The sequence below is a fragment of the Nematolebias whitei genome, chromosome 22, assembly GCF_014905685.2.
Source record: "Nematolebias whitei isolate Nwh7 chromosome 22, NemWhi1, whole genome shotgun sequence".
Lineage (NCBI taxonomy): Eukaryota > Metazoa > Chordata > Actinopteri > Cyprinodontiformes > Rivulidae > Nematolebias > Nematolebias whitei.
This window is the reverse complement of record NC_056519.1, coordinates 29720863-29733537: the sequence shown is the minus strand read 5'-3', so window position 1 is coordinate 29733537 and position 12675 is coordinate 29720863. Positions and strand designations below refer to the sequence as shown.

Here is a 12675-nt window from a genome sequence, read left to right as displayed (position 1 = left end):
GTAGACATACAGGAGTATTTTGAACTGGATTCAAAAGTGAACCGGTAGCCAGTGCAGTGAGGCCAAAACTGGTGTAATGTGCTCTCTTTTGCCTGTACTTATTAAAAATCGGGCTGCTGCATTCTGGACCATTTGTAGTCGTGCACTGGAGGTCTGACTGATACCAAACAGGAGAAAATTGCAGTAATCAAGCCTAGATGTAATGAATGCATGTATTACTGTCTCCAGGTTATTTTTGGACAATATGGGCTTCAGTTTAGACAGCCGCCTCAGTTGGAAGAAACATGATTTAAAAATCATGTTTACATGATTGTTAAGTTTCAGGGAAGGGTCCATTATCACTCCCAGATTAGTGACTCTTTGTTTTTCTGACAGGAATAGAGTGGAAAGGTCGATGCAGTGGTTTGTGATCGTATCGTTGGGAGGGAACAACATGACTTCAGACTTCTTTTCATTGAAACTTAAGTTTAAAGCCATCCATCCCTGATGTCAGCCAGGCAGTCGAGCAGAGGTTGAATAGAGCATGTACCATTGTGTCTTAGGGGGAAGTAAATTTGACAGTTGTCAGCGTAGAAGTGAAATGGTATGTTGTGTTTCTGGAAAATAGCACCAAGTGGCAGCTGGTACAGAGAGAATAGGAGGGGACCCAGGATGGACCCCTGCGGAACCCCCCATTTAAGCTCTGTCGCTGAAGAACTAAAATCCTTGATGGAGACACAAAAGAATCTGTCAGCGAGGTAAGATCTGAACCAATTGAGGGCTGACCCTGTGATGCCCACCCACTGCTCCAACCTAGCAATGAGGATCTCATGATCGATGGTGTCAAAGGCGGCCGTGAGGTCCAACAGGACAAGCAGCACAGATTCACCAGTATCTGTGGATCTGAAGATGTCATTAAAAACCTTCAATAAGGCATTTTCAGTGCTGTAGAGAGGTTTAAAGCCAGATTGGAATAGCTCTAAGATGGCGTGATCCTCCAGGAAGCACTTCAACTGGGACTCAACTGTTTTCTCCAGTATTTTAGAAACAAATGGGAGTCTGGAGACAGGCCGGAAGTTGGATACGACTGAGGAGTCAATGTTTGTTTTTTTCAGGAGAGGCTGGACAGCAGCATGTTTAAAGGTTTTTGGCACCACGCCAGTGGATAAACTGCTGTTTACTATAGCAAGAATGGACAGACCTAGAGTAGGAAAAACATCCTTTAGTAGTCGAGGGGGGACCACATCAAAGGGAGAACCAGACGGTTTCAAGCTGCACATAACCTGCTCTAGAGAAGATAGAGTGATGGGTTCAAAATGGTCATATAGAGCTACAGATTGAGGTGGGATGGATGGGTCATGAGTTGGAGGGAAAATGAGAGCCCGGATGGTCGCAATTTTTTCCTAAAAGAAATGTAAGAAGTTCTCGCACAGCTCAGTCGAGGTTTGCAAAGGTGATGGTTCAGTGACGTGGAAAACAGAGTTTAGGGTGTAGAGGAGGACACGTGGGTTGTGAGAGTTTGAGGTTATGATTAGGGATGGGGCCGATCCGATCCAGTATCTGTATCGGCCTCCGATACCAGCATAATTTACGTATCGGATTTTCCGATCCACCTGCCGATATTTCCGATCCATGATGCATGTTGGCTTCAAACTGTGGAATGGATTTCCTGAACGGAGGCGTGTCTCATGAACCCAGAGTAATAAGACCCACCTCACATTCGGGAAATCCAGTTCATAGTTTGCAGCCAGCTACAACGTGACGACTGAGTTAGCAGCACTGTGGCTAACAGCTAACCAACTTTTCATCTAAACATGTCCGCTGTGTGGAAGTATTTTATACTAAACACCACAAAACAAGACAGCATCGTGCAATGTCTGCAGAGACATAGCACCACATTAAACCGCAGTAAAGTTAGTTTTACGTTGGACATTCGAGCTCCGTGGCTTCAGCGGGGCACTTCTCTTTGCTCAACCCTAAACAGGCGACTCGACCCCGGCCAGCCGCGTCCAATCTGCCCCGCTCAGTCTGCCCGTCTCTGAGGAGTGACAGACTGAGCGCGGCTGCGCGGCTGCCTGCTTCGGATTGAACAAGAAGAAGACATGGCTGAAACCACGGAGCTCAAATGTTTACAGAGAAGTTGCTAAACTTCATCATGATTTATGACCAACCACTATCAATTGTAGAAAACGAAGGATTTCACAGCTTGATACTTGCAGCCAAGAAATAGTTTACCCTCCAGGAGATATTTATCAGTACAACAGTAGACAATCATAAAAAAGAACATTATTTGAAAATTATATATATTAAAAACAAAAACAGCTACATTATAAAGTGATGCAAAATACTAAAAACAGGAACATGTCTGTTGGTTTATGCCTTGAAGCAGGTGTTTTAAGCCATTTAACATATTATTTAATTTAATTCATTCATTTAAAAGAAACAAAATAAAAATAAAAATCATGAAAAAGAAAACATTGAATGAAAAGAGTGCAGAAAAGAAGAAAAAAATTCTTAGATCTGCCCCTTATTTAAAAAAATATAAAATAACTTTAAACAATCACTTAAATTAATCACTTTAATATCCACTTTAAAGCTTGGAATAAAAAAAGCATGTTTTGTATTAGCAGAATTTAATTCTAACTTTAAAACGTATCCAACATTAATACAACTTACCTCAAGTTGCCTTTTTGTACATGCATGCATATATTTGTACAAATTGTACTTGAGAGGAGATTATTACAGCCTCATGTAAAATAAATGATGATCATGATATCGGAACTGGATCGGTATCGGCCGATATTCAGACTTAGGTATCAGGATTGGAAGTAAAAAAAAGTGGATCGGTGCATCTCTAGTTATGATATCAGAAAAGTATTTGGATTTAGCAGCTTTTACTGCTTTCTGAAAACGGCGCCAACTCTCTTTAAGCATTTGAAAAGAGACCTGCAGCCTGTCTTTCCTCCACTTGCGCTCCGCCCTCCTGCACTGCTGCCTAACGGCCTTAGTGACGTCACTCAGCCTAGGTTCTGCTCTGAGTTTTGATCTTCTAGTTTTAACAGGAGCGATATGATCCAGAGTCTTTAAGCAGACAGAGTTGAACTGGGATGTCAGCGCCTCCGTGGTAGTGAGAAACACCGGGGGCTGAATGATCATTTTAGAGTTATAAGCATCTGTGAAATGTGCAGCAGTGAAATGGTTAATGGCCTGGCTGCTACGTGCAGGAATGCACGGCTTAGGAGTTGGATGGGGGAGGGTGAACTCAAACCGGACTGGCATGTGGTCTGAAAAAACATTATCACCAATTTCAAGATTACTAACAGTCACATCACGAGTTAAAACAAGGTCCAGTGTATGTCCGTACTCTTGGGTGGGACCGTTTACATGCTGAGTTAGATTAAATGAGTCCAATAAATCTAAAAATTCCCTAACCAAGGGCTTCTCCTGACAGCACACATGCAAATTAGTTGTATTATAGATCGCTACAAGAGATCCTTCCTGCCCACAGCCATCAACATCTATAACAACTCATTAATGAAACCAGGATGATGAGTTACCACAACATACAATTTCCCTCTGGGATTAATAAAGTATTTTTGAATTGAATTGAATTGAACTGAAGACTTTCCTTTATGGTAAATCCTATATTTAGGGTTGGCTTGTTATGCTGCCATAGGCTTAGGCTACTGGAGGTCAAATTGACCACATTTCCTAAAATTAACTGTTAAAATTTAATAGTTCTCATTTGATATCATTTATATCTTAACTTGTGATTCTGGACCTGCCACTGTGTTCAGCAGGTGACTTTTTCAACCTTTATTCAACCTTTATTTAGAGAGGTAAATCCCATTGAGCCCCGAGGACTCATTTACAAGAGAGACCTGATTTCAACAAAGAATGATGAAAACAATGGACAACAGCGACAACAATAGACAGTTATAAAAAGGCATAATTTTATTTTATTTTTTTACAAAGTGCTTGTTTCAGTGCATGTTTCTTGCTTCAGTGCTTGTTTCTTTGCTTCCATCCTTCCAGCATGGCAGACCTTAGTGTTAATGTCAAAATGTGGAAACGCACTATACTGGAAGTAAGGCATGCTGACAGTTCATTGTTTAGTAATTGCAAAGATCTTTTTTAGGTGATGAAGAGGGCTCACACTGCCAGACAGAAGCTTCTTCGCCTGGGAATTTTTAAAGAAGTGGAGGTTCTCATTGATACGTCTGAAGGTAACTTTCTTAGACCTTCCAAACTTAACTGCCTGTCAGTGCTCAAAGCAGCACTTCAATAACTAAAATAACTGTACAATTTGAAACTGTGGACCAGGAAGTAGGAAAGATTAGTGAGGATGAAGTTCAGAAAGCTTTGAGGAGAGTATAGAAAGGGAAGGCAGTAGGATCTGATGGCATACCAGTGGAGGTTTTGTAAATGTCTACGAGAGCGGAAGTGAGGTATTTGACTCAAAATTTTCAATTGCATATAGAGAGTGAATACATATTTATGGAATGGAGGAGAAGTGTGCTGGTGCACATTTTTAAGAACAAGGTAGATGTACAGAGTTGTAGCAACTGCAAGGGAATTAAGTTGGTAAGTCACACAGTGAAAATCTGGGATAGAATTGTGGAAACTAGACTTAGACGAGAGGGGACTATTTGTGAGCAGCAGTAAATGGTAAATGGACTGCACTTATATAGCGCCTTTCTATCTTATTTCAAGATACTCAAAGTGCTGTACACTACAATCTGTGTCCTCATTTACCCATCCACACAGCACTCTACTAGATCTCTACAAAGCTAATTGAACAAATATTTCTAAAGAGACTAATCAGAGCTTTATCACATTCAAACACCGATGGGACACACATCAAAGGCTATGAGGGGTTCAGTGTCTTGCCCAGGGACACTTTGGCATGTGACTGCTGGTGGATTCGAACCCCCAACTCTCGCATTGGAGGACGACTGCTCTAACCACTCAGCCACAGCTGCCCAGTATGGTTTCATGCCAAGAAAGAGCACCACAGATGACATATTTTCTTTGAGGATGCTGATGGAGAAGTACAGAGAGGGTCAGAAAGAACTCCATTGTGTCTTTGTGGATTTAGAAAAAGCATCTGACAGAGTGCCGAGGGAGGAGGTGTGGTATTGAGGAAATCTGGAGTGACAAAGAAGTATGTTAGACTGGTACAGGACATTAGTTAATGTTTTTCTTAATTCATATCTTTGATTGTATTTTATTGTTTTTCTTTTACAATTTATTGTTGGATGTAACTGGGACCCTGTGTACATAATTTTGTTCCACCACATGTACCACATGTGGTGCAAATGACAAATGAAGAAACTCTGACTCTGACTCTCTGACATGTATGAGGACAGCAGAACAATGGTGAGATGTGCCGTAGGAGTGACAGATAGCTTCAAGGTGGAGGTGGGAGTGCATCAATGGTCGGCTCTGAGCCCCTTCTTGTTTGCTCTGGTGATGGATTGACTAACAGAAGAGGTCAGGCAGGAATCCCCATGGACTATGATGTTTGTTCAGATGATATTGTGATCTGTGGTGAGAACAGGGAATAGGTGGAATAGAACTTGGAGAGGTGGAGGTATGCACTTGAAAGAAAAGGAAAGAAAGTCAGCCGTAGTAAGACAGAGTCCATGTGTGTGAATGAGAGGGAGGAGGTGGAACAGTGAGGCTACAAGGATCAGAGGTCACAAAGGTGCAGGACTTCAAGGACTTGGGATCCACTGTCCAGGAAAATGGGGAGTGTGGTAAAGAGGTGAAGAAGAGAGTCCAGGCAGGATGGAGAAAAGTTTCAGAAGTGATTTGTGACAAAAGGGTGTCAGCAAAGGTCAAAGGAAAAGTTTACAAGACAGTGGTGAGACCAGCTATGTTGTATGGTCTGGAGACAGAGACATGGGCAAAAAGACAGGAGACAAAACTGGAAGTGGCAGAAATGAAGAAGTTGAGATTCTCCTTAGGAATGACAAGGATGGATAAGATTAGGGATGAGATCATCAGAGGTACAGCACATGTTGAACAACTGGGAGATAAAGTTAGAGAGGACACACTGATATGGTTTGGACATGTCCAGAGGAGGGACAGTGGGTATACTGGAAGAAGGATGTTTGAAATGCAGCTGCCAGGAAAAAGACAAAGAGGAAGGCCAAAGAGGAGATATATGAATGCAGTTGGAGAGGACATGGAGGTAGTTGGAGGGAGGACAGGGGATGCAGAGGACAGAGTGAGATGGAGGAGGATGGCTCGATGTGGTGAACCCTGAAGAGGGAAAAGCCGAAAGAAGAAGAATCATTTTTCTTTTTTCATGTGTTCCCCCTCCTCAGGTGCAGATGCCCTACCCAATGGTCTGGATGTCACTTTTGAAGTGACAGAGATCAAAAGGCTGACAGGAAGTTACAACACTATGGTTGGAAACAATGAAGGAAGCATGGTGAGAATAAACAACTGCCATCAAGTTCCTTAGAGAATGGTAAATGGACTGTACTTATGTAGCACCTTTCTATCTTATTTCAAGATACGCAAAGCGCTTTACACTACAATCTGTGTCCTCATTTACCCATTCATACAGCACTCTACTAGATCTCTACAAAGCTAATTGAACAAATCATTCTAATGAGACTAATCAGAGCTTTAGATCACATTCATACACTGATAGGACACACATCAGAGGCTATGAGGGGTTCAGTGTCTTGCCCAGGGACACTTCATCATGTGACTGCTGGTGGATTCGAAACCCCAACTCTCACATTGGAGGACGACTGCTCTAACCACTCAGCCACAGCTGCCCCCAACCTTTTTTTGTGCCATGGACGGGTTTAAATGTCAGACAATATTTTCACGGACCATCCTTTAAGGTGTGGCAGATAAATACAACAAAATAAAATTACATGACCAGCATAAAAACTGGTATTTACACTCTCTGGTCATAATGGTAAAGGTTAAACATGCCTTCAACATAAGATACATCACAAAAACAAATAAAAAGTGCATGAAAAATACAACTCACCATAATGCTAAATCAATAGCAAGCAACTGAGGGAAGCATAGACATAATATGTAAACGCCTCATTGAGCACTGAATCGTATGTCGACATTGCCGCCGTATTGAATGTGGCACATTAGTGCTCTTCAAGGTTTGATTATTATGAACACAGATTAAATGTTAAATCTGAATGTTTCTATATCACCACAGTAAAAGTGTTACACACGTTAGTTGTAAACATTCAAAAGAATACGTATGTTGGTTTAGTACTTACCTATAACCTAAACATTTAAGGAGTAAACATTTTTAATAATCGCGTTAAAAGTTACAAATGTTGTCTTTGATGTCTGGTTCTTTTCCAAATATATTACAATGTGTGAATGACAGGCATCAACTTAAAACACTTTGTAGAACAGTGCTTTATGAAGTTCAGTCCATTTCCTTGTTTTTGTTAACCGACAGATCTGCTACATTCAGTATGGCGAACGCTCTGATGTACCGCTGCATCAGGCTAGCCAACTCAATGAGGCATCTACGTACACTGCCTGGCCAAAAAAAAAGTTGGACGGTTGAACCGCCTTTAGCTTTAATTACAGCATGCATTTGCTGTGGCATTGTTTTTGATAATCTTCTGCAATGTCACAAGATCTATTTCCATCCAGTGTTGCATTCATTTATCACCAAGATTTTGCACTGACGATGGCAGATTCTGACCACTGCGCAAAGCCTTCTCCAACACATCCCAAAGATTCTCAATGGAGTTAAGGTCTGGACTCTGGTGGCCAGTCCATGTGTGAAAATGATGCCTCATGCTCCCAGACCCACTCTTTCACAATTCAAGCCCGATGAATCCTGGCATTGTCATCTTGGTATTAAGGCTGGGCGATATGAGGAAAATCTAATATCCCAATATTATTTTTGCTATATCACGATACACGATATATATCACGATATTTATAAATAATCTCCAGTGTTACTTTAAACTAGTATTTAAAATTGCACTGGTGTACTCTATTCAAACAGACCATTGATGTTTTGTTTTTTTAATTGAATACAAAATCAGAACAAGTTTTAAATGTTTTATTGTAACCATCAGTTGCACAAATCATCTTCTTCAGTAATGAAATTAGTACCACCATCTCTTACTGTGGTCAACACTATACCTTTAATAAACAAGACCTTAGCAGCAAAAAAAGTACACCAAGCACAACTCCACAATGAAAAACAAACCAGCTGTCTGAAAAAAATGGTGCTCGTTAGTGCTTTTTGCATAAAAATTGTAAAATCAAAAAACCTGATGAGTCCAGATTTCAAAAATAAAAGTTTAAATAGTGACCATATAATCAACTCACCCAGAACAGCCGCAGATATCAGAGCTTCTCTAATCAATTTGCATATGCTGGAAATTTTGAGAAGAAGGTCACGTTTGTTAGCTGCTGGCCTACGTTTTCTCTTTACTGAAACGTACAACTCTGGCAGCGCTTTTTCTGCAAAGAACTTGCGACCTGGCAAGTCGTATTTTGCATCAAGAGTCTTAATAAGATTTTTGAATCCAGGCTTTTCCACAACACTGACAGGAGCCATGTCTTTGGCAATATAGTTTGTTACTGCATCAGTGATTTCTCTCCACTTTGTACATTTTCTGTCAAACGAAGAAGATAGTGTCATCTGCTTCACAGCTGTATTATTTAACGTTTTCTTTGTTGTGTGGGGAGACGTGGACATATGGAGTTTACAACATTCTTCATTTTGCAGTGGATGACTTCTTAGGTGGTGATATAAATTTGTGGTACTGCTTCCTTTCGTGGCAATGGTTTTACGACACGTTTTGCAAATTACCGCATTTTATTCGACATCCTCCTTGTAAAATCCAAACCACTGCCAGATTATTGATCCAGTGCTGTTTCTCTTCGGAACTAGTTCATCGGACTCTTCAGTTATCGTCTCATTCACCCGCTCACCTGAATTTCCCGTTGTCGCCATATTTTTTCCTCTATCAATCAACCTTTATTTATACAGGTAAATCCCATTGAGCCTCGAGGACTCATTTACAAGAGAGACCTGATTTCAACAAAGAAAGATGACAACAATGGACAACAGCAACAACAAAACAGTTATAAAAAAGCATACTACAGTTTTTTTTTTTTGTTTGTTTTTTTTTTACAAATAGGATGGCTAAAAGGAAAAGGTAACAAAACAAAAAACAGCTAGATTCCAAGACAAATGTAGAAAAATAAAAACAGGAACATGTCAGCATTGGTCCCTGCCAGGTGTCCAACAGATTCTTGAAGACACTTAGAGAGGTCAAGGTCATTCAAGGTGATGTTTACAGATAAGGCTTCAAACTGGTTTGGAATTGTTTTGGAAGTCACAAGACTAGAAACCAGAGAATCTCTAATGTAAATAATGACTCCACCCCCCCTTTTTTGACGATCACAGCGGTAGATGTTAAATCCATTGATTGCCACGTCATTATTCATTACAGATTTGTTGAGCCAGGATTCAGAAATAAAGATAACATCTGCCCCAGAAGAACTGACCAGAATTTTCAAAGCATCAAGTTTTTTCAGAAGGCTACGAGCATTTACATGCAGAAAATGGAGCCCAGAGGCGTTTTTAAAGTCATTTGATGTGCTGTAATTAGTGGGGGGTCCAGGGTTGGGCTGAATCCCTGAGAGCAGTAACAACATTATTATCAGACATTTTCTTGAGTTTTTTGTGACTGATGTGTAATTACAGGAATTAATAGTGTGACAATTAGCCCCCATAATCGAACCATGAGAAAAATTATTGAAGACGCGATCATTCAGAACCCAAAAACAGTGAAAGTTGCAGTGATGGACAGATTCAGGTGTATTAACAAGATTCAGTGACTCCAGATAATCTGAGAACTGAAAATAGTGACAGTAATATGAATGATGCAGAAAAGTTTCAGACCATAAAACAACACAGTTTAAATGGGCAAACAAACCCGACGAGTTGGCCCAACTGCAGTTTGAGTTGGGCTGAGGGGGGCTCCGGCCCCCCAGTGAAGAAGGATGGATGGATGGATGGATGCTCCCATTGGAAACAGATGCTGGGTCCAGAATCAACAGGCCGAAACAGAAACAAATAATTCGCAGCAAATAGCAGAGCGAGCTGCCAGAAAATCCTCCTGAAGTGAAAGGCATGATCCAAGCTTGTTTCAGATCAACAGGGGCCAACAACATGATCCGGAATAAAATAAAATAAATTATTATCCAGGTGGGTTTGGATGGAGGCCTGAGCAACTCCGATACAAACTCCGAACTTCTCTCGAGCACCACGCAGACCCGCTCCTTTACTCTGCTCCTCCGCTTCTCAGCACCCGACAGCACGGGGCACCCCCGGTGAAAAAACGAGACTGACCGGAGAGGCTGAGGCTGAAGTCAGCAACTGGTCCGGTTCGGTTCTGCTCCAGTTCGGCTCCGGCGCTCCAAGCACGAGAGACGAAAAGGCTGAAGATAACCCTGGCCCAGTTCTGCTCCGGTCCGGCGGCCCAGTCCGGCGGCGCGGTTCTGCTCCGGTCCGGCGGCCCAGTCTGGCGGCCCGGTCCGGCGGCGCTTCAAAGCACCGGAGCGTCTCCTCCAGGTGAACACAACGCATCCACGGAGGTGGACAGTCCTTCGGTGAAAGTAACAGGCTGCTCTCTATCCAAATCTATATGCGCATGCTCCGCACAACGTGTCATGCGGAACATTTTCAGGTTGGGAGGGGGCAGGGAGTAGTGATGCATTTGTTGTGTGTCGGATAAACAAAACTCACAGTGAATTAGATGTGGAAAGCTTATTATTTGAATGGCAATTTATACTCGATGGTTGCGATAGAGCCATTTTAACCATCGTAAATTGAAAAACTCTAGATACATCACGTACATTTGATACATCGCCCAGCCCTACTTGGTATATGCCCGTGCTATCAGGGGAAAAAAAAATCCATTGATGGAATAACTTGGTCATTCAGTATATTCAGGTAGTCAGCTGACCTCATTCTTTGAGCACATACTGTTGCTGAACCTAGACCTGACCAACTGCAGCAACCCCAGATCATAGCACTGCCCCCACAGGCTTGTACAGTAGGTCACATTTTTTTCCAGCCACATTTCTTCCTCGAAGATGATGGGTCCCCTCTAGCCTTCCAGTTTTTAATAATGTGTTGGACAGTTCTTAGCCCAATTTCAGTAGTTTCTGCAATCTCCTTAGATGTTTTCTGTGCTTTATGCATGCCAATGATTTGACCCTTCTCAAACAGACTGACATCTTTTCCACGACCACGCGATGTGTCTTTCAACATGGTTGTTTAAGAAATGAGAAGCAACTCATTGCACCAGTTGGAGTTAAATAACTTGTTGCCAGCTGAAAGATAATTGCCCATGCAGTAATTATCCAATAGGAGGCTCGTACTTGTTTGCTTAGTTAAATTCAGGTGGCGACTTTTTTTTGGCCAGGCAGTGTAGATACGCATATATTTTCATCTCTATATAAATGTTACTGAAACTTTTTTTACTTTTGGACATTTGTTATGATGTGTAACCATAACAACAAGGTGTTTTTAACAATTGGGAGCAGCTGGTTAACATCTCAAAAGTTCAAATAATATCTCAACTGCAGTCCCAAATCTCAAATGAGTTGAAAAGAAGGTGCCATAGATGTATTCCCATCTCCCTGCCGGCTGTGCTCGAGTGCCTGACCTCTGAGATCCTGGAACTGGAAGGAAACGTGTTTCATGACTGCAAAAGGACTGGGATTGTCCCCCAGCATCCGCAGCTGCTTGGTGGAGTGACCATTGCTCTGGGAGGAGTTCTGCCTGGCATTCGGGCGGTCCTGCAGCAGAGGGGGACCCAAGACGGCCGAATCTGGGTGGACGGATCAAACGGCATCTGTGGTTGTTTTCTTCGGATCTACTATGGGACAGACCTTTACAAGTGATCCTTCCTGCCTACAGCCATCAGTATCTATAACATCTCTTAATGAAACAAGGATAGAGTTACAACAAATTTAATTTCCCTTTGGGATCAATAAAGTATTTTTGAATTGAACTAAACTGAATTGAATGTCTATGGAGGAAAGCGTGACCTGCATCAAGAGTGAATCATACACAGATGTGGCGGAGAACATCTTGTAATTTATCAAAATAAAACACAGTTCCAAATTAGATACTAAATAAAGCGGAAATAATCTAAGTTATGTATTCTTTTTGTGCGGCCCGGTATTAATTGACCAACGGACAGGTACCTTGTCCCCAGTCCAGGAGTTGGGGACCAAGGTCTTAAAGGATATCCCTAAGCTTTCCACTACAATTACTAAGCAAAGTTGTGCATGAATACATATATAATGTATATCTTCCAGGTCCTGGGTCTGAAGCTGCCTAACGTGTTTGGCCGAGCTGAGAAGCTTACGTTTCAGTTCTCCTATGGTACAAAGGAGACATCCTATGGTCTGTCATTCTTCAAACCACAACCTGGATACTTCGAACGCAAGTATGACTACAGAGCAGAGCCAGTATACTAATATCCAATAAACTAATGTTCAAGGGGGGTGCCCTGTCCCTCCAGTGGTACCTCCAACCTCTGATGAAGGTCATGGCAAATAATAAATTAATAAATGTCTGTACTTGTTACCACATTACCAATTCACTTTTTTGTTGCTAGAGCGCTCGGTTCCGTTGACTGAGCGGGGCATCCTCCC

At 41.8% G+C, this 12675-nt stretch overlaps 1 protein-coding gene across 1 annotated transcript in view; it reads left to right on the top strand.

Annotated features, from left to right (window-relative positions):
• Positions 1 to 12675, top strand: part of samm50l (sorting and assembly machinery component 50 homolog, like) — a 110856-nt gene that overhangs the window by 77342 nt on the left and 20839 nt on the right. The window contains exons 4-6 of the mRNA XM_037695764.1: positions 4118 to 4205; positions 6312 to 6418; positions 12337 to 12489. Of these exons, the coding sequence (XP_037551692.1) occupies positions 4118 to 4205; positions 6312 to 6418; positions 12337 to 12489 (348 nt within the window). The remainder of the gene's footprint in view (positions 1 to 4117; positions 4206 to 6311; positions 6419 to 12336; positions 12490 to 12675) is intronic.